We start from the raw sequence: 25435 nt of genomic DNA on the forward strand, positions 1-25435 counted from the left end.
TTGAAGTGAAGTTGGAAGTTGTTGAGCCTTTACATTTGGTTTTCGGGATCATATCGCACCTCACAGTCAGACTCTGGAATACGGTATACATTAAATACCTCTATGGAAAAGCTATAAATGCTATTGTTTCTGTAATGCTTTTGCCGCTTAAAATTCAACTCCAGAAAATCCAGGCGGATAATTCATGTTCCTCCTCAGCTCTTAGCTTCAAGCCAAATCTGTTCATTAAACAACTAGTGAGCTTTTTCCCATGGACCCATATAGCCACAGAAATACCAGCCAAGTCCTTCACTATTTCCCTCAGGGCTTCAATTTACATTTAATATTACAGTACACCTAGAGAAAACAGACATGTTTAGCTAAACATTGATGTATGAAGATTCCATTCGGTGTAGAATGGGTTCCCAGGTTTGGTTTACACTGTGAAAACCTGTGCCTGTAGCTGGTACAGAATACAGTGCATTCAGAAAGTATTCAGACCCCTTGACTTTTTCCCCATTTTGTTACGTTACAGCCTTGTTGTAAAATGGATTAAATGGATTGTTTCCCCTCATCAATCTACACACAATACCCCATAATCAAAAATAAAATAAATTGTTGCAAAATTATGTATAAAGAACAACATGGAAATGTCGCATTCACAAAGGTATTCAAACCCTTTACTCAGTACTTTGTTGAAGCACCTTTGGCAGCAATTACAGTCTCGAGTCTTCTTGGGTATGACGCTACAAGCTTGGCACACCTGCATTTGGGGAGTTTCTCCCATTCTTCTCTGCAGGTCCTCTCAAGGTCTGTCAGGTTGGATGGGAAGTGTCGCTGCACAGCTATTTTCAGGTCTCTCCAGAGATGTTCGATTGGGTTCAAGTCTCGGGCTCTGGCTGGGCCACTCAAGGACATTCAGACACTTGTCCCGAAGCCACTCCTGTGTTGTCTGTCTGTACTTTGCTCCGTTCATCTTTCCCTCGATCCTAACTAGTCTCCCAGTCCCTGCCACTGAAAAACATCCCCACAGCATGATGCTGCCACCACCATGCTTCACCGTAGGGATGGTGCCAGGTTTCCTCTAGACGTGACGCTTGGCATTCAGGCCAAAGAGTTCAATCTTGGTTTCATCAGAACAAAAAATCTTGTTGCTCATGGTCTTTAAGTGCCTTTTGGCAAACTGATGTTTTTACTGCTGGCTGGGTTTGAGGCTAGTTAGGGGATGTTTTTACTGCTGGCTGGGTTTGAGGCTAGTTAGGGGATGTTTTTACTGCTGGCTGGGTTTGAGGCTAGTTAGGGGATGTTTTTACTGCTGGCTGGGTTTGAGGCTAGTTAGGGGATGTTTTTACTGCTGGCTGGGTTTGAGGCTAGTTAGGGGATGTTTTTACTGCTGGCTGGGTTTGAGGCTAGTTAGGGGATGTTTTTACTGCTGGCTGGGTTTGAGGCTAGTTAGGGGATGTTTTTACTGCTGGCTGGGTTTGAGGCTAGTTAGAGGATGTTTTTACTGCTGGCTGGGTTTGAGGCTAGTTAGGGGATGTTTTTACTGCTGGCTGGGTTTGAGGCTAGTTAGAGGATGTTTTTACTGCTGGCTGGGTTTGAGGCTAGTTAGGGGATGTTTTTACTGCTGGCTGGGTTTGAGGCTAGTTAGGGGATGTTTTTACTGCTGGCTGGGTTTGAGGCTAGTTAGAGGATGTTTTTACTGCTGGCTGGGTTTATTTAAGGCTAGTTAGAGGATGTTTTTACTGCTGGCTGGGTTTGAGGCTAGTTAGGGGATGTTTTTACTGCTGGCTGGGTTTGAGGCTAGTTAGGGGATGTTTTTACTGCTGGCTGGGTTTGAGGCTAGTTAGAGGATGTTTTTACTGCTGGCTGGGTTTGAGGCTAGTTAGGGGATGTTTTTACTGCTGGCTGGGTTTGAGGCTAGTTAGAGGATGTTTTTACTGCTGGCTGGGTTTGAGGCTAGTTAGGGGATGTTTTTACTGCTGGTTGGGTTTGAGGCTAGTCAGAGGATGTTTTTGCTGCTGGCTGGGTTTGAGGCTAGTTAGAGGATGGTTTTTACTGCTGGCTGGGTTTGAGGCTAGTTAGAGGATGTGTTTACTGCTGGCTGGGTTTGAGGCTAGTTAGAGGATGGTTTTTACTGCTGGCTGGGTTTGAGGCTAGTTAGAGGATGTTTTTACTGCTGGCTGGGTTTGAGGCTAGTTAGGGGATGTTTTTACTGCTGGCTGGGTTTGAGGCTAGTTAGAGGATGGTTTTTACTGCTGGCTGGGTTTACGGCTAGTTAGAGGATGTTTTTACTGCTGGCTGGGTTTGAGGCTAGTTAGAGGATGTTTTTACAGCTGGCTGGGTTTGAGGCTAGTTAGAGGATGGTTTTACTGCTGGCTGGGTTTGAGGCTAGTTAGAGGATGTTTTTACTGCTGGCTGGGTTTGAGGCTAGTTAGAGGATGTTTTTACTGCTGGCTGGGTTTATTTAAGGCTAGTTAGAGGATGTTTTTACTGCTGGCTGGGTTCGAGGCTAGTTAGAGGATGTTTTTACTGCTGGCTGGGTTTGAGGCTAGTTAGGGGATGTTTTTACTGCTGGCTGGGTTTGAGGCTAGTTAGGGGATGTTTTTACTGCTGGCTGGGTTTGAGGCTAGTTAGAGGATGTTTTTACTGCTGGCTGGGTTTGAGGCTAGTTAGGGGATGTTTTTACTGCTGGCTGGGTTTGAGGCTAGTCAGAGGATGTGTTTGCTGCTGGCTGGGTTTGAGGCTAGTTAGAGGATGGTTTTTACTGCTGGCTGGGTTTGAGGCTAGTTAGAGGATGTGTTTACTGCTGGCTGGGTTTGAGGCTAGTTAGAGGATGGTTTTTACTGCTGGCTGGGTTTGAGGCTAGTTAGAGGATGTTTTTACTGCTGGCTGGGTTTGAGGCTAGTTAGGGGATGTTTTTACTGCTGGCTGGGTTTGAGGCTAGTTAGAGGATGGTTTTTACTGCTGGCTGGGTTTACGGCTAGTTAGAGGATGTTTTTACTGCTGGCTGGGTTTGAGGCTAGTTAGGGGATGTTTTTACTGCTGGCTGGGTTTGAGGCTAGTTAGAGGATGGTTTTTACTGCTGGCTGGGTTTACGGCTAGTTAGAGGATGTTTTTACTGCTGGCTGGGTTTGAGGCTAGTTAGAGGATGTTTTTACAGCTGGCTGGGTTTGAGGCTAGTTAGAGGATGGTTTTACTGCTGGCTGGGTTTGAGGCTAGTTAGAGGATGTTTTTACTGCTGGCTGGGTTTGAGGCTAGTTAGAGGATGTTTTTACTGCTGGCTGGGTTTATTTAAGGCTAGTTAGAGGATGTTTTTACTGCTGGCTGGGTTCGAGGCTAGTTAGAGGATGTTTTTACTGCTGGCTGGGTTTGAGGCTAGTTAGGGGATGTTTTTACTGCTGGCTGGGTTTGAGGCTAGTTAGGGGATGTTTTTACTGCTGGCTGGGTTTGAGGCTAGTTAGAGGATGTTTTTACTGCTGGCTGGGTTTGAGGCTAGTTAGGGGATGTTTTTACTGCTGGCTGGGTTTGAGGCTAGTCAGAGGATGTGTTTGCTGCTGGCTGGGTTTGAGGCTAGTTAGAGGATGGTTTTTACTGCTGGCTGGGTTTGAGGCTAGTTAGAGGATGTGTTTACTGCTGGCTGGGTTTGAGGCTAGTTAGAGGATGGTTTTTACTGCTGGCTGGGTTTGAGGCTAGTTAGAGGATGTTTTTACTGCTGGCTGGGTTTGAGGCTAGTTAGGGGATGTTTTTACTGCTGGCTGGGTTTGAGGCTAGTTAGAGGATGGTTTTTACTGCTGGCTGGGTTTACGGCTAGTTAGAGGATGTTTTTACTGCTGGCTGGGTTTGAGGCTAGTTAGGGGATGTTTTTACTGCTGGCTGGGTTTGAGGCTAGTTAGAGGATGGTTTTTACTGCTGGCTGGGTTTACGGCTAGTTAGAGGATGTTTTTACTGCTGGCTGGGTTTGAGGCTAGTTAGAGGATGTTTTTACAGCTGGCTGGGTTTGAGGCTAGTTAGAGGATGGTTTTACTGCTGGCTGGGTTTGAGGCTAGTTAGAGGATGTATTTACTGCTCGCTGGGTTTGAGGCTAGTTAGAGGATGTTTTTACTGCTGGCTGGGTTTTTAAGGCTAGTTAGAGGATGTTTTTACTGCTGGCTGGGTTTGAGGCTAGTTAGAGGATGTTTTTACTGCTGGCTGGGTTCGAGGCTAGTTAGAGGATGTTTTTACTGCTGGCTGGGTTTGAGGCTAGTTAGGGGATGTTTTTACTGCTGGCTGGGTTTGAGGCTAGTTAGAGGATGTTTTTACTGCTGGCTGGGTTTATTTAAGGCTAGTTAGAGGATGTTTTTACTGCTGGCTGGGTTCGAGGCTAGTTAGAGGATGTTTTTACTGCTGGCTGGGTTTGAGGCTAGTTAGGGGATGTTTTTACTGCTGGCTGGGTTTGAGGCTAGTTAGGGGATGTTTTTACTGCTGGCTGGGTTTGAGGCTAGTTAGAGGATGTTTTTACTGCTGGCTGGGTTTGAGGCTAGTTAGGGGATGTTTTTACTGCTGGCTGGGTTTGAGGCTAGTCAGAGGATGTGTTTGCTGCTGGCTGGGTTTGAGGCTAGTTAGAGGATGGTTTTTACTGCTGGCTGGGTTTGAGGCTAGTTAGAGGATGTGTTTACTGCTGGCTGGGTTTGAGGCTAGTTAGAGGATGGTTTTTACTGCTGGCTGGGTTTGAGGCTAGTTAGAGGATGTTTTTACTGCTGGCTGGGTTTGAGGCTAGTTAGGGGATGTTTTTACTGCTGGCTGGGTTTGAGGCTAGTTAGAGGATGGTTTTTACTGCTGGCTGGGTTTACGGCTAGTTAGAGGATGTTTTTACTGCTGGCTGGGTTTGAGGCTAGTTAGAGGATGTTTTTACAGCTGGCTGGGTTTGAGGCTAGTTAGAGGATGGTTTTACTGCTGGCTGGGTTTGACGCTAGTTAGAGGATGTATTTACTGCTGGCTGGGTTTGAGGCTAGTTAGAGGATGTTTTTACTGCTGGCTGGGTTTTTAAGGCTAGTTAGAGGATGTTTTTACTGCTGGCTGGGTTTGAGGCTAGTTAGAGGATGTTTTTACTGCTGGCTGGGTTCGAGGCTAGTTAGAGGATGTTTTTACTGCTGGCTGGGTTTGAGGCTAGTTAGGGGATGTTTTTACTGCTGGCTGGGTTTGAGGCTAGTTAGAGGATGTTTTTACTGCTGGCTGGGTTTATTTAAGGCTAGTTAGAGGATGTTTTTACTGCTGGCTGGGTTCGAGGCTAGTTAGAGGATGTTTTTACTGCTGGCTGGGTTTGAGGCTAGTTAGGGGATGTTTTTACTGCTGGCTGGGTTTGAGGCTAGTTAGAGGATGTTTTTACTGCTGGCTGGGTTTGAGGCTAGTTAGAGGATGTGTTTGCTGCTGGCTGGGTTTGAGGCTAGTTAGAGGATGTTTTTACTGCTGGCTGGGTTTGAGGCTAGTTAGAGGATGTTTTTACTGCTGGCTGGGTTTGAGGCTAGTTAGAGGATGTTTTTACTGCTGGCTGGGTTTGAGGCTAGTTAGAGGATGTTTTTACTGCTGGCTGGGTTTGAGGCTAGTTAGGGGATGTTTTTACTGCTGGCTGGGTTTGAGGCTAGTTAGAGGATGGTTTTTACTGCTGGCTGGGTTTGAGGCTAGTTAGGGGATGTTTTTACTGCTGGCTGGGTTTGAGGCTAGTTAGAGGATGTTTTTACTGCTGGCTGGGTTTATTTAAGGCTAGTTAGAGGATGTTTTTACTGCTGGCTGGGTTTGAGGCTAGTTAGAGGATGTTTTTACTGCTGGCTGGGTTTGAGGCTAGTTAGAGGATGTTTTTACTGCTGGCTGGGTTTGAGGCTAGTTAGAGGATGTTTTTACAGCTGGCTGGGTTTATTTAAGGCTAGTTAGAGGATGTTTTTACTGCTGGCTGGGTTTATTTAAGGCTAGTTAGAGGATGTTTTTACTGCTGGCTGGGTTTGAGGCTAGTTAGAGGATGTTTTTACTGCTGGCTGGGTTTATTTAAGGCTAGTTAGAGGATGTTTTTACTGCTGGCTGGGTTTGAGGCTAGTTAGGGGATGTTTTTACTGCTGGCTGGGTTTGAGGCTAGTTAGGGGATGTTTTTACTGCTGGCTGGGTTTGAGGCTAGTTAGAGGATGTTTTTACTGCTGGCTGGGTTTGAGGCTAGTTAGAGGATGTGTTTGCTGCTGGCTGGGTTTGAGGCTAGTTAGAGGATGTTTTTACTGCTGGCTAGGTTTGAGGCTAGTTAGAGGATGTTTTTACTGCTGGCTGGGTTTGAGGCTAGTTAGAGGATGTTTTTACTGCTGGCTGGGTTTGAGGCTAGTTAGAGGATGTTTTTACTGCTGGCTGGGTTTGAGGCTAGTTAGAGGATGTTTTTACTGCTGGCTGGGTTTGAGGCTAGTTAGAGGATGTTTTTACTGCTGGCTGGGTTTGAGGCTAGTTAGGGGATGTTTTTACTGATGGCTGGGTTTGAGGCTAGTTAGAGGATGTTTTTACTGCTGGCTGGGTTCGAGGCTAGTTAGAGGATGTTTTTACTGCTGGCTGGGTTTGAGGCTAGTTAGGGGATGTTTTTACTGCTGGCTGGGTTTGAGGCTAGTTAGAGGATGTTTTTACTGCTGGCTGGGTTTATTTAAGGCTAGTTAGAGGATGTTTTTACTGCTGGCTGGGTTCGAGGCTAGTTAGAGGATGTTTTTACTGCTGGCTGGGTTTGAGGCTAGTTAGAGGATGTTTTTACTGCTGGCTGGGTTTGAGGCTAGTTAGGGGATGTTTTTACTGCTGGCTTGGTTTGAGGCTAGTTAGAGGATGGTTTTTACTGCTGGCTGGGTTTGAGGCTAGTTAGGGGATGTTTTTACTGCTGGCTGGGTTTGAGGCTAGTTAGAGGATGTTTTTACTGCTGGCTGGGTTTATTTAAGGCTAGTTAGAGGATGTTTTTACTGCTGGCTGGGTTTGAGGCTAGTTAGAGGATGTTTTTACTGCTGGCTGGGTTTGAGGCTAGTTAGAGGATGTTTTTACTGCTGGCTGGGTTTGAAGCTAGTTAGGGGATGTTTTTACTGCTGGCTGGGTTTGAGGCTAGTTAGGGGATGTTTTTACTGCTGGCTGGGTTTGAGGCTAGTTAGAGGATGTTTTTACTGCTGGCTGGGTTTGAGGCTAGTTAGAGGATGTGTTTGCTGCTGGCTGGGTTTGAGGCTAGTTAGAGGATGTTTTTACTGCTGGCTAGGTTTGAGGCTAGTTAGAGGATGTTTTTACTGCTGGCTGGGTTTGAGGCTAGTTAGAGGATGTTTTTACTGCTGGCTGGGTTTGAGGCTAGTTAGAGGATGTTTTTACTGCTGGCTGGGTTTGAGGCTAGTTAGGGGATGTTTTTACTGATGGCTGGGTTTGAGGCTAGTTAGAGGATGTTTTTACTGCTGGCTGGGTTCGAGGCTAGTTAGAGGATGTTTTTACTGCTGGCTGGGTTTGAGGCTAGTTAGGGGATGTTTTTACTGCTGGCTGGGTTTGAGGCTAGTTAGAGGATGTTTTTACTGCTGGCTGGGTTTATTTAAGGCTAGTTAGAGGATGTTTTTACTGCTGGCTGGGTTCGAGGCTAGTTAGAGGATGTTTTTACTGCTGGCTGGGTTTGAGGCTAGTTAGGGGATGTTTTTACTGCTGGCTGGGTTTGAGGCTAGTTAGAGGATGTTTTTACTGCTGGCTGGGTTTGAGGCTAGTTAGAGGATGTTTTTACTGCTGGCTGGGTTTGAGGCTAGTTAGAGGATGTGTTTGCTGCTGGCTGGGTTTGAGGCTAGTTAGAGGATGTTTTTACTGCTGGCTGGGTTTGAGGCTAGTTAGAGGATGTTTTTACTGCTGGCTGGGTTTGAGGCTAGTTAGAGGATGTTTTTACTGCTGGCTGGGTTTGAGGCTAGTTAGAGCATGTTTTTACTGCTGTCTGGGTTTGAGGCTAGTTAGGGGATGTTTTTACTGCTGGCTGGGTTTGAGGCTAGTTAGAGGATGGTTTTTACTGCTGGCTGGGTTTGAGGCTAGTTAGGGGATGTTTTTACTGCTGGCTGGGTTTGAGGCTAATTAGAGGATGTTTTTACTGCTGGCTGGGTTTGAGGCTAGTTAGAGGATGTTTTTACTGCTGGCTGGGTTTATTTAAGGCTAGTTAGAGGATGTTTTTACTGCTGGCTGGGTTTGAGGCTAGTTAGGGGATGTTTTTACTGCTGGCTGGGTTTGAGGCTAGTTAGGGGATGTTTTTACTGCTGGCTGGGTTTGAGGCTAGTTAGAGGATGTTTTTACTGCTGGCTGGGTTTGAGGCTAGTTAGAGGATGTTTTTACTGCTGGCTGGGTTTGAGGCTAGTTAGAGGATGTTTTTACTGCTGGCTGGGTTTGAGGCTAGTTAGAGGATGTGTTTGCTGCTGGCTGGGTTTGAGGCTAGTTAGAGGATGTTTTTACTGCTGGCTGGGTTTATTTAAGGCTAGTTAGAGGATGTTTTTACTGCTGGCTGGGTTTGAGGCTAGTTAGAGGATGTGTTTGCTGCTGGCTGGGTTTGAGGCTAGTTAGAGGATGTGTTTGCTGCTGGCTGGGTTTGAGGCTAGTTAGAGGATGTTTTTACTGCTGGCTGGGTTTATTTAAGGCTAGTTAGAGGATGGTTTTACTACTGGCTGGGTTTGAGGCTAGTTAGAGGATGTTTTTACTGCTGGCTGGGTTTGAGGCTAGTTAGAGGATGTTTTTACTGCTGGCTGGGTTTGAGGCTAGTTAGGGGATGTTTTTACTGCTGGCTGGGTTTGAGGCTAGTTAGGGGATGTTTTTACTGCTGGCTGGGTTTGAGGCTAGTTAGAGGATGTTTTTACTGCTGGCTGGGTTTGAGGCTAGTTAGAGGATGTTTTTACTGCTGGCTGGGTTTGAGGTTAGTTAGCCAGGTGGCTGAGACCCTACTCTGTCCCAAATGGCACCCTATTTCCTGTAGAGCCCTGTGGGAACTGGTCAGAACTATATAGGGAATAGGTTGCCATTTGGGACTCAGTCCCTGTGCTTCTAGAGACTCATCTCAGAAAATGTAATTGGCCAGGGACGATGTTTTGTGCAGAGAGAGCGTCCAATCACAGTCTTTTGTCGGAGTGACCCTTCCAATCACAGTCTGTCCGACGTCAGAGGCAGCTCTCTTATACAGCCAAAGAGCATCGTGAAATAACGTTATGTATTTATGACACTCTCTCTATCCCATCCCTCCCCTCCAAAATGCTATTTTTCTCTTTGGCAGTGTTAATCCAAGGATGTTCTCTTTGGCAGTGTTAATCCAGGACTGTCCCCTTTGGCAGTGTTAATCCAGGACTGTCCCCTTTGGCAGTGTTAATCCAGGACTGTCCCCTTTGGCAGTGTTAGTCCAGGACTGTTCCCTTTGGCAGTGTTAATCCAGGACTGTTCCCTTTGGCAGTGTTAATCCAGGACTGTCCCCTTTGGCAGTGTTAATCCAGGACTGTTCCCTTTGGCAGTGGTAGTCCAGGACTGTTCCCTTTGGCAGTGTTAATCCAGGACTGTTCCCTTTGGCAGTGTTAATCCAGGACTGTCCCCTTTGGCAGTGTTAGTCCAGGACTTTTCCCTTTGGCAGTGTTAATCCAAGGATGTTCTCTTTGGCAGTGTTAATCCAGGACTGTTCCCTTTGGCAGTGTTAGTCCAGGACTGTTCCCTTTGGCAGTGTTAATCCAGGACTGTTCCCTTTGGCAGTGTTAGTCCAGGACTGTTCCCTTTGGCAGTGTTAATCCAGGACTGTTCCCTTTGGCAGTGTTAGTCCAGGACTGTTCCCTTTGGCAGTGTTAATCCAGGACTGTTCCCTTTGGCAGTGTTAGTCCAGGACTGTTCCCTTTGGCAGTGTTAATCCAGGACTGTTCCCTTTGGCAGTGTTAATCCAGGACTGTCCCCTTTGGCAGTGTTAATCCAGGACTGTTCCCTTTGGCAGTGTTAATCCAGGACTGTTCCCTTTGGCAGTGTTAGTCCAGGACTGTTCCCTTTGGCAGTGTTAATCCAGGTTGTTTCCCTTTGGCAGTGTTAGTCCAGGACTGTTCCATTTGGCAGTGTTAATCCAGGACTGTTCCCTTTGGCAGTGTTAGTCCAGGACTGTTCCCTTTGGCAGTGTTAATCCAGGACTGTTCCCTTTGGCAGTGTTAATCCAGGACTGTTCCCTTTGGCAGTGTTAATCCAGGACTGTTCCCTTTGGCAGTGTTAGTCCAGGACTGTTCCCTTTGGCAGTGTTAATCCAGGACTGTTCCCTTTGGCAGTGTTAGTCCAGGACTGTTCCCTTTGGCAGTGTTAATCCAGGACTGTCCCCTTTGGCAGTGTTAGTCCAGGTTGTTTCCCTTTGGCAGTGTTAATCCATGTTGTTTCCCTTTGGCAGTGTTAATCCAGGACTGTTCCCTTTGGCAGTGTTAATCCAGGTTGTTTCCCTTTGGCAGTGCTAATCCAGGTTGTTTCCCTTTGGCAGTGTTAATCCAGGTTGTTTCCCTTTGGCAGTGTTAATCCAGGTTGTTTCCCTTTGGCAGTGTTAATCCAGGTTGTTTCTCTTTGGCAGTGTTAATCCAGGTTGTTTCCCTTTGGCAGTGTTAATCCAGGTTGTTTCTCTTTGGCAGTGTTAATCCAGGTTGTTTCCCTTTGGCAGTGTTAATCCAGGTTGTTTCCCTTTGGCAGTGTTAATCCAGGTTGTTTCCCTTTGGCAGTGTTAATCCAGGACTGTCCCCTTTGGCAGTGTTAATCCAGTCCGTTTCCCTTTGGCAGTGCTAACTCAGGACTGTTATGCTTTCACCTCCCATGATGTCGTAGACAGCCGAGAGCTGTGTGTGTGTGTGCCTGCGTGTGTGTGTGCATATACTGTATATCTTTGGGTGGTATCAGGGAAAGGTTCCTGACTTGCCTCTCCCTGTGTGTGTTCCCCAGACGAGGCCCAGTGAAGCCTGATGTGCTGTCCGTCCAGTGGTCAGGGAGAAGATCCAACCGAAGGCTTCAAAGAAACAACAGTCTGTCTCCTAACAACCCGCTACTCAGCCTGGTCAACTCAGGTACACACACACACACACACACACACACACACACACACACACACACACACACACACACACACACACACACACACACACACACACACACACACACACACACACACACACACACACACACACACACAGTTTGTGACTCAGTCTGACTGGTATACTGCAGGACCAGCTGGTGACTCAGTCTGACTGGTATACTGCAAGACCAGCTGGTGACTCAGTCTGACTGGTATACTGCAGGACCAGCTGGTGACTCAGTATGACTGGTATACTGCAGGACCAGCTGGTGACTCAGTCTGACTGGTATACTGTAGGACCAGCTGGTGACTCAGTCTGACTGGTATACTGTAGGACCAGCTGGTGACTCAGTCTGACTGGTATACTGCAGGACCAGCTGGTGACTCAGTCTGACTGGTATACTGCAGGACGGGCTGGTGACTCAGTCTGACTGGTATACTGCAGGACCAGCTGGTGACTCAGTATGACTGGTATACTGCAGACCAGCTGGTGACTCAGTCTGACTGGTATACTGTAGGACCAGCTGGTGACTCAGTCTGACTGGTATACTGTAGGACCAGCTGGTGACTCAATCTGACTGGTATACTGTAGGACCAGCTGGTGACTCAGTATGACTGGTATACTGCAGGACCAGCTGGTGACTCAGTATGACTGGTATACTGTAGGACCAGCTGGTGACTCAGTCTGACTGGTATACTGTAGGACCAGCTGGTGACTCAGTCTGACTGGTATACTGCAGGACCAGCTGGTGACTCAGTCTGACTGGTATACTGTAGGACCAACACACGGACATATGGACACGCACACGGACATATGGACACGCACACACAGCCTATTCAGCATTATTCTATTCCAACTGAGTTGAGTTACATTCGATTACCCCAGGTCAGAGGAAATGTGCCAATGCATTGTGGGTGTGTTCTGCTCCCACTCTGCCAGGTCTGTATGACGAGGACAACCAATGGATGACTCAGGTCAACAGACTCCAGAAGCTTATTGACCGGCTAGAGAAAAAGGTACATGGAAAATATACAGCGCCCTATTCCATCCTCTCGCTCTGGTTTTATTCCCTCAATATCCTTATCTTTATAACTCTCTCCATCTCTTTATAACTCTCTCCATCTCTTTATAACTCTCTCCATCTCTTTATAACTCTCTCCATCTCTTTATAACTCTCTCCATCTCTTTATAACTCTCTCCATCTCTTTATAACTCTCTCCATCTCTGTATAACTCTCTCCATCTCTTTATAACTCTCTCCATCTCTCTATAATTCTCTCACTGGTCACTGACTTGTATGAGTCACACAGTGCAGTAAACATGTAAATTACTGAAGTATTTCTTAGCAAGGCATACTACACACAAACACACACACACTGACTGAGTCTCCGGTTTCTTCCAGGAGGTTCGTATGGAGCCAGTTGAAGAGGAGGTGTTGGAAGGAATAACCAAATCAGTAACTTATCAACTATTAGTATTACCTCTCGCTGTCTGTCGCCCTGTTCATTCTGTCACCGTGTGCTGTCTGTCGCCCTGTTCGTTCTGTCGCTGTGTTCTGTCTGTCGCCCTGTTCTGTCTGTCGCCCTGTTCTTTCTGTCGCCCTGTTCTGTCTGTCACCCTGTTCTTTCTGTCACTGTGTTCTGTCTGTCGCCCTGTTCTTTCTGTCGCCCTGTTCTGTCTGTCACCCTGTTCTTTCTGTCACTGTGTTCTGTCTGTCGCCCTGTTCTTTCTGTCGCCCTGTTCTGTCTGTCGCCCTGTTCTGTCTGTCGCCCTGTTCTTTCTGTCGCCCTGTTCTGTCTGTCGCCCTGTTCTGTCTGTCGCCCTGTTCTGTCTGTCGCCCTGTTCTTTCTGTCACTGTGTTCTTTCTGTCACCCTGTTCTTTCTGTCACTGTGTTCTGTCTGTCGCCCTGTTCTGTCTGTCGCCCTGTTCTGTCTGTCGCTGTGTTCTGTCTGTCGCCCTGTTCGTTCTGTCACTGTGTTCTGTCTGTCGCCCTGTTCGTTCTGTCACTGTGTTCTGTCTATCACCCTGTTCAGTCTTGTCTGTCTGGTCAGTCTGGTCTGTCTGTCTGGTCTGTCTGTCTGGTCTGTCTGGTCTGTCTGTATGTCTGTCTGGTCTGTCTGGTCTGATCTGTCTGGTCTGTCTGGTCTGATCTGTCTGGTCTGTCTGTCTGGTCTGTCTGGTCTGGTCTGTTTGTCTGGTCTGTCTGTCTGTCTGGTCTGTCTCTCTGTCTGCCTGGTCTGTCGGTCTGGTCTGTCTGGTCTGTCTGGTCTGTCTGTCTGGTCTGTCCTGTCTGGTCGGTCTGGTCTGTCTGTCTGGTCTGTCTGTCTAGTCTGTCTGGCTGGTCTGGTCTGTCTGATCTGTTTGTCTGTCTGGTCTGTCTGTCTGTCTGGTCTGTCTGGTATGTCTGGTATGTCTGGCTGGTCTGTCTGTCTTGTCTGTCTGGTCTGGTCTGGTCTGTCTGTCTTGTCTGTCTGGTCTGTCTGTCTGTCTGTCTGTCTGTCTGTCTGTCTGTCTGTCTGTCTGTCTGTCTGTCTGTCTGTCTGTCTGTCTGGTCTGTCTGGTCTGTCTGGTCTGTCTGGCTGGTCTGGTCTGTCTGATCTGTCTGTCTGTCTGGTCTGTCTGGTCTGTCTGGTCTGTCTGGTATGTCTGGTATGTCTGTCTGGTCTGGTCTGTCTGATCTGTTTGTCTGTCTGGTCTGTCTGTCTGTCTGGTCTGTCTGGTCTGTCTGGTATGTCTGGCTGGTCTGTCTGTCTTGTCTGTCTGGTCTGGTCTGGTCTGTCTGTCTTGTCTGTCTGGTCTGTCTGTCTGTCTGTCTGTCTGTCTGTCTGTCTGTCTGTCTGTCTGTCTGTCTGTCTGTCTGTCTGGTCTGTCTGGTCTGTCTGGTCTGTCTGGCTGGTCTGGTCTGTCTGATCTGTCTGTCTGTCTGGTCTGTCTGGTCTGTCTGGTATGTCTGGTATGTCTGTCTGGTCTGGTCTGGTCTGTCTGTCTGGTATGTCTGGTCTGTCTGGTATGTCTGTCTGGTCTGGTCTGTCTGGTCTGTCTGTCTGGTCTGTCTGTCTGTCTGGTATGTCTGTCTGGTCTGTCTGTCTGGTCTGGTCTGTCTGTCTGTCTGGTATGTCTGTCTTGTCTGTCTGGTCTGTCTGGTCTGTCTGTCTGGTCTGTATGTCTGTCTGTCTGGTCTGTCTGTCTGTCTGTCTGTCTGTCTGTCTGTCTGTCTGTCTGTCTGTCTGTCTGTCTGTCTGTCTGTCTGTCTGTCTGTCTGTCTGTCTGTCTGTCTGTCTGTCTGTCTTGTCTGTCTGTCTGTCTGTCTGTCTGTCTGTCTGTCTGTCTGTCTGTCTGTCTGTCTGTCTGTCTGTCTGTCTGGTCTGTCTGGTCTGTCTGGTCTGTCTGGTCTGTCTGTCTGGTATGTCTTTCTGTCTGTCTGTTTGTTGTCATGGCAGAAGAGAAGACCTGGAACATCCAGAATCAGCTGCAGATGGTTGTCAAGGAAACAGTGGGGCTGAAACTTGTCTTCAAGTAGTTTTTCCCTGCGTCTTTCTGAGTCGTTTATCTCGCTTTTTTGGACTTTTTGGTGTAGAAAGCAAAGCATATGTGGATAACATTGAGCTACTACTGTGTGTGTGTGTGTGTGTGTGTGTGTGTGTGTGTGTGTGTGTGTGTGTGTGTGTGTGTGTGTGTGTGTGTGTGTGTGTGTGTGTGTGTGTGTGTGTGTGTGTGTGTGTGTGTGTGTGTGTGTGTGTGTGTGTGTGTGTGTGTGTGTTCCCTGCTTGACTTGGATTTAAACGAATGTAGTGCACTATAAAGGGAATAAGTCGCCATTTTGAATGGAGCCGTGTTATCAGCCTCACACCTTCACACATTGATGTGTCGTCAGGCTCACCGTCCCCAGATCATATGTGGAAACCAACCACTATAAACACAGCAAAAGATCATATGTGGAAACCAATTATATTGCTATTTGTTCAATATTTTACGGTGAAACAGTGAATATTCGTCACATATGTAGTTTGTCATGACATAATGCATAGGACTTTGACTCTGAGCCTTGTGTGAGTCTGTTTGTGAGCCATGCTGGATCCAGTTAGCCTGTAGAGGAGAGAGAGACACGGTTAAAGGGCGTTGTATTAGTACAGAACCAGCTCAGAGGTCACTGGTGACCCAGGGGAGAAAGCTTTCACTTACTGTACCCATCAGCCCCTTCTGCTGCTGTCAACAAACCCTGCCTCTTTCAACAACAGACTGGTTATGCCCCAAATGGAACCCTATCCCCTATTTAGTGCACTACTTTAGACCAGGGACCCTGGTAGTGCAGTACTTTAGACCAGGGACCCTGGTAGTACACTACTTTAGACCAGGGACCCTGGTAGTGCAGTACTTTAGACCAGGGACCCTGGTTAGTGCACTACTTTAGACCAGGGACCCTGGTAGTGCACTACTTTAGACCAGGGACCCTGGTAGTACACTACTTTAGACCAGGGACCCTGGTAGTGCACTACTTTAGACCAGGGACCCTGGTTAGTGCACTACTTTAGACCAGGGACCCTGGTAGTACACTACTTTAGACCAGGGACCCTGGTTAGTACACTACTTTAGACCAGGGACCCTGGTAGTGCACTACTTTAGACCAGGGACCCTGGTAGTGCACTACTTTAGACCCTGGTAGTACACTACTTTAGACCAGGGACCCTGGTAGTGCACTACTTTAGACCAGGGACCCTGGTTGGTGCACTACTTTAGACCAGGGGACCTGGTAGTACACTACTTTAGACCCTGGTAGTGCACTACTTTAGACCAGTGACCCTGGTAGTGCACTACTTTAGACCAGGGACCCTGGTAGTACACTACTTTAGACCAGGGACCCTGGTAGTACACTACTTTAGACCAGGGACCCTGGTAGTACACTACTTTATGGAATGGACCCTGGTAGTTCACTACTTTAGACCAGGGACCCTGGTAGTACACTACTTTAGACCAGGGACCCTGGTAGTACACTACTTTATGGAATGGACCCTGGTAGAACACTACTTTAGACCAGGGACCCTGGTAGTGCACTACTTTATGGAATGGACCCTGGTAGTTCACTACTTTAGACCAGGGACCCTGGTAGTGCACTACTTTAGACCAGGGACCCTGGTAGTGCACTACTTTAGACCAGGGACCCTGGTAGTGCACTACTTTATGGAATGGACCCTGGTAGTGCACTACTTTAGACCAGGGACCCTGGTAGTACACTACTTTAGACCAGGGACCCTGGTAGTACACTACTTTAGACCAGGGACCCTGGTTAGTGCACTACTTTAGACCATGGACCCTGGTAGTGCACTACTTTAGACCAGGGACCCTGGTAGTACACTACTTTAGACCAGGGACCCTGGTAGTACACTACTTTAGACCAGGGACCCTGGTAGTGCACTACTTTAGACCAGGTACCCTGGTAGTGCACTACTTTAGACCAGGGACCCTGGTAGTACACTACTTTAGACCAGGGACCCTGGTAGTGCAGTACTTTAGACCAGGGACCCTGGTAGTGCACTACTTTAGACCAGGGACCCTGGTAGTGCACTACTTTAGACCAGGGACCCTGGTTAGTGCACTACTTTAGACCAGGGACCCTGGTAGTGCACTACTTTAGACCAGGGACCCTGGTAGTACACTACTTTAGACCAGGGACCCTGGTAGTACACTACTTTAGACCAGGGACCCTGGTAGTGCACTACTTTAGACCAGGTACCCTGGTAGTGCACTACTTTAGACCAGGGACCCTGGTAGTACACTACTTTAGACCAGGGACTCTGGTAGTACACTACTTTAGACCCTGGTAGTGCACTACTTTAGACCAGGGACCCTGGTAGTGCACTACTTTAGACCAGGGACCCTGGTAGTACACTACTTTAGACCAGGGACCCTGGTAGTACACTACTTTAGACCAGGGACCCTGGTAGTACACTACTTTATGGAATGGACCCTGGTAGTTCACTACTTTAGTCCAGGGACCCTGGTAGTACACTACTTTAGACCAGGGACCCTGGTAGTACACTACTTTATGGAATGGACCCTGGTAGTACACTACTTTATGGAATGGACCCTGGTAGTACACTACTTTAGACCAGGGACCCTGGTAGTACACTACTTTATGGAATGGACCCTGGTAGAACACTACTTTAGACCAGGGACCCTGGTAGTGCACTACTTTATGGAATGGACCCTGGTAGTTCACTACTTTAGACCAGGGACCCTGGTAATGCACTACTTTAGACCAGGGACCCTGGTAGTGCACTACTTTATGGAATGGACCCTGGTAGTGCACTACTTTAGACCAGGGACCCTGGTAGTACACTACTTTAGACCAGGGACCCTGGTAGTACACTACTTTAGACCAGGGACCCTGGTTAGTGCACTACTTTAGACCATGGACCCTGGTAGTGCACTACTTTAGACCAGGGACCCTGGTAGTACACTACTTTAGACCAGGGACCCTGGTAGTGCACTACTTTAGACCAGGGACCCTGGTAGTGCACTACTTTATGGAATGGACCCTGGTAGTGCACTACTTTAGACCAGGGACCCTGGTAGTACACTACTTTAGACCATGGACCCTGGTAGTACACTACTTTAGACCAGGGACCCTGGTAGTACACTACTTTAGACCAGGGACCCTGGTAGTACACTACTTTAGACCAGGGACCCTGGTAGTACACTACTTTAGACCAGGGACCCTGGTTAGTACACTACTTTAGACCAGGGACCCTGGTAGTGCACTACTTTAGACCAGGGACCCTGGTAGTGCACTACTTTAGACCCTGGTAGTACACTACTTTAGACCAGGGACCCTGGTAGTGCACTACTTTAGACCAGGGACCCTGGTTGGTGCACTACTTTAGACCAGGGGACCTGGTAGTACACTACTTTAGACCCTGGTAGTGCACTACTTTAGACCAGTGACCCTGGTAGTGCACTACTTTAGACCAGGGACCCTGGTAGTACACTACTTTAGACCAGGGACCCTGGTAGTACACTACTTTAGACCAGGGACCCTGGTAGTACACTACTTTATGGAATGGACCCTGGTAGTTCACTACTTTAGACCAGGGACCCTGGTAGTACACTACTTTAGACCAGGGACCCTGGTAGTACACTACTTTATGGAATGGACCCTGGTAGAACACTACTTTAGACCAGGGACCCTGGTAGTGCACTACTTTATGGAATGGACCCTGGTAGTTCACTACTTTAGACCAGGGACCCTGGTAGTGCACTACTTTAGACCAGGGACCCTGGTAGTGCACTACTTTAGACCAGGGACCCTGGTAGTGCACTACTTTATGGAATGGACCCTGGTAGTGCACTACTTTAGACCAGGGACCCTGGTAGTACACTACTTTAGACCAGGGACCCTGGTAGTACACTACTTTAGACCAGGGACCCTGGTTAGTGCACTACTTTAGACCATGGACCCTGGTAGTGCACTACTTTAGACCAGGGACCCTGGTAGTACACTACTTTAGACCAGGGACCCTGGTAGTACACTACTTTAGACCAGGGACCCTGGTAGTGCACTACTTTAGACCAGGTACCCTGGTAGTGCACTACTTTAGACCAGGGACCCTGGTAGTACACTACTTTAGACCAGGGACCCTGGTAGTGCAGTACTTTAGACCAGGGACCCTGGTAGTGCACTACTTTAGACCAGGGACCCTGGTAGTGCACTACTTTAGACCAGGGACCCTGGTTAGTGCACTACTTTAGACCAGGGACCCTGGTAGTGCACTACTTTAGACCAGGGACCCTGGTAGTACACTACTTTAGACCAGGGACCCTGGTAGTACACTACTTTAGACCAGGGACCCTGGTAGTGCACTACTTTAGACCAGGTACCCTGGTAGTGCACTACTTTAGACCAGGGACCCTGGTAGTACACTACTTTAGACCAGGGACTCTGGTAGTACACTACTTTAGACCCTGGTAGTGCACTACTTTAGACCAGGGACCCTGGTAGTGCACTACTTTAGACCAGGGACCCTGGTAGTACACTACTTTAGACCAGGGACCCTGGTAGTACACTACTTTAGACCAGGGACCCTGGTAGTACACTACTTTAGACCAGGGACCCTGGTTAGTGCACTACTTTAGACCATGGACCCTGGTAGTGCACTACTTTAGACCAGGGACCCTGGTAGTACACTACTTTAGACCAGGGACCCTGGTAGTGCACTACTTTAGACCAGGGACCCTGGTAGTGCACTACTTTATGGAATGGACCCTGGTAGTGCACTACTTTAGACCAGGGACCCTGGTAGTACACTACTTTAGACCATGGACCCTGGTAGTACACTACTTTAGACCAGGGACCCTGGTAGTACACTACTTTAGACCAGGGACCCTGGTAGTGCACTACTTTAGGCCAGGGACCCTGGTAGTGCACTACTTTAGACCAGGGACCCTGGTAGTGCACTACTTTAGACCAGGGACCCTGGTAGTACACTACTTTAGACCAGGGACCCTGGTAGTACACTACTTTAGACCAGGGACCCTGGTAGTACACTACTTTAGACCAGGGACCCTGGTTAGTGCACTACTTTAGACCATGGACCCTGGTAGTGCACTACTTTAGACCAGGGACCCTGGTAGTACACTACTTTAGACCAGGGACCCTGGTAGTGCACTACTTTAGACCAGGGACCCTGGTAGTGCACTACTTTATGGAATGGACCCTGGTAGTGCACTACTTTAGACCAGGGACCCTGGTAGTACACTACTTTAGACCATGGACCCTGGTAGTACACTACTTTAGACCAGGGACCCTGGTAGTACAATACCTTAGACCAGGGACCCTGGTAGTGCACTACTTTAGGCCAGGGACCCTGGTAGTGCACTACTTTAGACCAGGGACCCTGGTAGTGCACTACTTTATGGAATGGACCCTGGTAGTACACTACTTTATGGAATGGACCCTGGTAGTACACTACTTTAGACCAGGGACCCTGGTAGTGCACTACTTTATGGAATGGACACTGGTAGTGCACTACTTTAGACCATGGACCCTGGTAGTACACTACTTTATGGAATGGACCCTGGTAGTACACTACTTTAGACCAGGGACCCTGGTAGTACACTACTTTATGGAATGGACCCTGGTAGTGCACTACTTTATGGAATGGACACTGGTAGTGCACTACTTTAGACCATGGACCCTGGTAGTACACTACTTTATGGAATGGACCCTGGTAGTGCACTACTTTATGTATAGATAGAGTTATTAAAGTGGCTATGCATAGATGAGAACAGGAGAGTAGCTGCAGCGTAGGGGGTGTAGCCATTTGACTAGATGTTCAGGAGTCTTATGGCTTGGAGGTAGAAGCTGTTTAGAAGCCTCTTGGACCTAGACTTGACTCTCCGGTACCGCTTGCCATGTGGTAGCAGAGAGAACAATCTATGACTGGGTGGCTGGAGTCTTTGACAATTTTTAGGGCCTTCCTCTGACACCACCTGGTATAGAGGTCCTGGATGGTAGGCAGCTTGGCCCCGGTGATGTACTGGGCCGTACGCACTACCCTCTGTAGTGCCTTGAGGTCGTATGCCGAGCAGTTGCCATACCAGGTAGTGATGCAACCCGTCAGGATGCTCTCGATGGTGCATCTGTAAAACCTTTTGAGGATCTGAGGACCCATGACAAATCTTTTTAGTTTCCCGAGGGGGATTAGGCTTTGTCGTGCTCTCTTCACGACTGTCTTGGTGTGATTGGACCATTCTAGTTTGTTGGTGATGTGGACGCCAAGGAACTTGACGCTCTCAACCTGCTCCACTACAGCCCCGTCGATGAGAATGGGGGCGTGGTCGGTCCTCCTTTTCCTGTAGTCCACAATCATCTCCTTTGTCTTGATCACGTTGTGGGAGAGGTTGTTGTCATGGCACCACACGGCCAAGTTTCTGACCTCCCTATAGGCTGTCTCATCGTTGTCGGTGATCAGGCCTACCACTGTTGTGTCATCAGCAAACTTAATGATGGTGTTGGAGTCGTGTTTGGCCGTGCAGTCATGGGGGAACAGGGAGCACAGGAGGGGACTAAGCATGCACCACTGAGGGATAATATGAGCTATTATTATCCCATATCTGTTTATGTGTTATGTTGTTGTTTTTTGTTGTTTTGGTGTTGTTTATGTGTTATGTTGTTGTTGTTTATTTGTTGTTATGGTGTTGTTTATGTGTTATGTTGTTGTTCATGTGTTGTTGTTTATTTGTTGTTATGTTGTTATTTATGTGTTGTTATGTTGTTATTTATATGTTGTTATGTTGTTGTTTATATGTTGTTATGTTGTTGTTATGTTGTTATTTATGTGTTATGTTGTTGTTTATGTGTTGTTATGTTGTAATTTATATGTTGTTATGTTGTTGTTTATGTGTTGTTATGTTGTTATTTATGTGTTGTTATGTTGTTGTTTATGTGTTGTTATGTTGTTGTTTATTTGTTGTTATGTTGTTATTTATGTGTTATGTTGTTATTTATGTGTTGTTATGTTGTTATTTATATGTTGTTATGTTGTTGTTTATGTGTTGTTATGTTGTTGTTTGTGTTATGTTGTTGTTTAAGTGTTGTTATGTTGTTGTTTAAGTGTTGTTATGTTGTTGTTTATGTGTTGTTATGTTGTAATTTATGTGTTGTTATGTTGTTGTTTATGTGTTGTTATGTTGTTATTTATGTGTTGTTATTTTGTTGTTTATGTGTTGTTATGTTGTTGTTTATGTGTTGTTATGTTGTTGTTTATGTGTTGTTATGTTGTTGTTTATATGTTGTTATGTTGTTGTTTATGTGTTGTTATGTTGTTCTTTATGTGTTGTTATGTTGTTGTTTATATGTTGTTATTTTGTTGTTTATATGTTGTTATGTTGTTGTTTATGTATTGTTATGTTGTTGTTTATGTGTTGTTATGTTGTTGTTTATATGTTGTTATGTTGTTGTTTATGTGTTGTTATGTTGTTGTTTGTGTTGTTTATTTGTTTATTTGTTGTTGTTTATGTGTTGGTATGTTGTTGTTTGTGTTATGTTGTTATTTATATGTTGTTATGTTGCTGTTTATGTGTTGGTATGTTGTTGTTTGTGTTATGTTGTTTAAGTGTTGTTATGTTGTTGTTTATGTTGTTGTTTACGTGTTGTTATGTTGTTATTTATATGTTGTTATGTTGTTGTTTATGTTGTTGTTTGTGTTGTTATGTTGTTTATTTGTTGTTGTTATGTTGCTGTTTATGTGTTGGTATGTTGTTGTTTGTGTTATGTTGTTTAAGTGTTGTTATGTTGTTGTTTATGTTGTTGTTTATGTGTTGTTATGTTGTTATTTATGTGTTATGTTGTTGTTTATGTGTTGTTATGTTGTTGTTTATGTGTTGTTATGTCGTTGTTTATGTGTTGTTATGTTGTTGTTTGTGATATGTTGTTATTTATGTGTTGTTATGTTGTTGTTTATGTGTTGTTATGTTGTTGTTTATGTGTTGTTTTGTTGTTGTTTATGTGTTGTTATGTTGTTGTTTGTTTTGTTATGTTGTTATTTATGTGTTGTTATGTTGTTGTTTATGTGTTGTTATGTTGTTGTTTATATGTTGTTTGTGTGTTGTTATGTTGTTGTTTGTGTGTTGTTATGTTGTTGTTTATATGTTGTTATGTTGTTGTTTATGTGTTGTTATGATGTTATGTTGTTGTTTATGTGTTGTTATGTTGTTGTTTATGTGTTGTTATGTTGTTGTTTATGTGTTGTTATGTTGTTGTTATTTATGTGTTGTTATGTTGTTGTTTATGTGTTGTTATGTTGTTGTTTATGTGTTGTTATGTTGTTGTTTATGTGTTGTTATGTTGTTGTTTATGTGTTGTTATGTTGTTGTTTATGTGTTGTTATGTTGTTGTTATGTTGTTGTTGTTATGTTGTTGTTTGTGTTGTTATGTTGTTATTTATGTGTTGTTTTTGTGTTGTTATGTTGCTGGCATCGGGGCACCGCTGGCACCTTTACCCCCGGGGTGGCAGGCCGATGATGCAGCTACTTTCACAACACCTGATCCTACCAATCCCCAATTACTGTGCTGCAATTTAACTAGTGCATAGAGGGTAAACCATTGAAATAGAATCACTAGAATGGGTGTCTTCATTCAAGGCAATAGGTCTGTAATGGGTCTGTAAGGGCTATGGCCATTCTAGTGGTTGTATTTCTATGGGTTAAACCTTTCACAGAGGATATGTAAGGATAATAAGTCCCATGATCCTACTACCCTCAGCTGAAGGTCTGTGTCCTTAGTGACAGCCGAGGAGGAAGCCTACTCCCTCCCAGATGGCTTCCCTCACACCCCTGTCTAATATACTCTGTCCTCTGTCCCCTGTCCTCTGTCCTCTGTCCCCTGCCCTGTCTGTCCCCTGTCCTCTGTCCCCTGCCCTGTCTGTCCCCTGTCCTGTCTGTCCTCTGTCCCCTGTCCTGTCTGTCCTCTGTCCCCTGCCCTGTCTGTCCCCTGCCCTGTCTGTCCTCTGTCCCCTGCCCTGTCTGTCCCCTGTCCTCTGTCCCCTGCCCTGTCTGTCCCCTGTCCTGTCTGTCCTCTGTCCCCTGACCTGTCTGTCCTCTGTCTCCTGCCCTGTCTGTCCCCTGCCCTGTCTGTCCTCTGTCCCCTGCCCTGTCTGTCCTGGCTGTCCTCTGTCCCCTGCCCTGTCTGTCCTGTCTGTCCTCTGTCCCCTGTCCTGTCTGTCCCCTGCCCTGTCTGTCCTCTGTCTCCTGCCCTGTCTGTCCTGTCTGTCCTCTGTCCCCTGCCCTGTCTGTCCTCTGTCCCCTGCCCTGTCTGTCCTCTGTCTCCTGCCCTGTCTGTCCTGTCTGTCCTCTGTCCCCTGCCCTGTCTGTCCTCTGTCTCCTGCCCTGTCTGTCCCCTGCCCTGTCTGTCCTCTGTCTCCTGCCCTGTCTGTCCTGTCTGTCCTCTGTCCCCTGCCCTGTCTGTCCTCTGTCCCCTGCCCTGTCTGTCCTCTGTCCCCTGCCCTGTCTGTCCTGTCTGTCCCCTGCCCTGTCTGTCCTCTGTCCTGTCTGTCCCCTGCCCTGTCTGTCCTCTGTCCCCTGCCCTGTCTGTCCCCTGCCCTGTCTGTCCCCTGCCCTGTCTGTCCTCTGCCCCCTGCCCTGTCTGTCCTCTGCCCTGTCTGTCCTCTGTCCTGTTTGTCCTCTGTCCCCTGCCCTGTCTGTCCCCTGCCCTGTCTGTCCCCTGCCCTGTCTGTCCTCTGTCCCCTGCCCTGTCTGTCCTCTGTCCCCTGCCCTGTCTGTCCTCTGTCCTCTGCCCTGTCTGTCCTCTGTCCCCTGCCCTGTATGTCCTCTGTCCTGTCTGTCCCCTGCCCTGTCTGTCCTCTGTCCCCTGCCCTGTCTGTCCTCTGTCCCCTGCCCTGTCTGTCCCCTGCCCTGTCTGCCCTGTCTGTCCCCTGCCCTGTCTGTCCCCTGCCCTGTCTGTCCTCTGTCCCCTGCCCTGTCTGTCCTCTGTCCCCTGCCCTGTCTGTCCTCTGTCCTCTGTCCCCTGCCCTGTCTGTCCTGTCTGTCCTCTGTCCTCTGTCCCCTGCCCTGTCTGTCCTGTCTGTCCTCTGTCCTCTGTCCCCTGTCCCCTGCCCTGTCTGTCCTGTCTGTCCTCTGTCCTCTGTCCCCTGCCCTGTCTGTCCTGTCTGTCCTCTGTCCCCTGCCCTGTCTGTCCTGTCTGTCCCCTGCCCTGTCTGTCCTCTGTCCCCTGCCCTGTCTGTCCTCTGTCCCCTGCCCTGTCTGTCCTCTGTCCCCTGCCCTGTCTGTCCTCTGTCTCCTGCCCTGTCTGTCCTGTCTGTCCTCTGTCCCCTGCCCTGTCTGTCCTCTGTCCCCTGCCCTGTCTGTCCTCTGTCCCCTGTCCTCTGTCTCCTGCCCTGTCTGTCCTGTCTGTCCTCTGTCCTGTCTGTCCTCTGTCCCCTGCCCTGTCTGTCCTCTGCCCCCTGCCCTGTCTGTCCTCTGCCCTGTCTGTCCTCTGCCCTGTCTGTCCCCTGTCCTCTGTCCCCTGTCCTGTCTGTCCCCTGCCCTGTCCTGTCTGTCCTCTATTCCCTGTCCTGTCTGTCCTCTGTCCCCTGTCCTGTCTGTCCCCTGCCCTGTCCTGTCTGTCCTCTATTCCCTGTCCTGTCTGTCCTCTGTCCCCTGTCCTCTGTCCCCTGTCCTGTCTGTCCTCTATTCCCTGTCCTGTCTGTCCTCTGCCCTGTCTGTCCCCTGTCCTCTGTCCCCTGTCCTGTCTGTCCTCTATTCCCTGTCCTGTCTGTCCCCTGTCCCCTGTCCTGTCTGTCCTCTATTCCCTGTCCTGTCTGTCCTCTGCCCTGTCTGTCCTCTGCCCTGTCTGTCCTCTGTCCCCTGCCCTGCCCTGTCTGTCCCCTGTCCCCTGTCCTGTCTGTCCTCTA

At 47.7% G+C, this 25435-nt stretch overlaps 1 protein-coding gene across 1 annotated transcript in view; it reads left to right on the forward strand.

Moving 5' to 3' along the window:
* The window catches only part of necab1 (N-terminal EF-hand calcium binding protein 1), a 106898-nt gene that overhangs the window by 73025 nt on the left and 8438 nt on the right, over positions 1 to 25435 (forward strand). The window contains exons 7-9 of the mRNA XM_071369063.1: positions 10900 to 11021; positions 11970 to 12046; positions 12432 to 12485. Coding sequence (XP_071225164.1) covers positions 10900 to 11021; positions 11970 to 12046; positions 12432 to 12485 — 253 coding nt within the window. The remainder of the gene's footprint in view (positions 1 to 10899; positions 11022 to 11969; positions 12047 to 12431; positions 12486 to 25435) is intronic.

This window comes from Salvelinus alpinus, chromosome 26 (genome assembly GCF_045679555.1).
Source record: "Salvelinus alpinus chromosome 26, SLU_Salpinus.1, whole genome shotgun sequence".
NCBI classification, from domain to species: domain Eukaryota; kingdom Metazoa; phylum Chordata; class Actinopteri; order Salmoniformes; family Salmonidae; genus Salvelinus; species Salvelinus alpinus.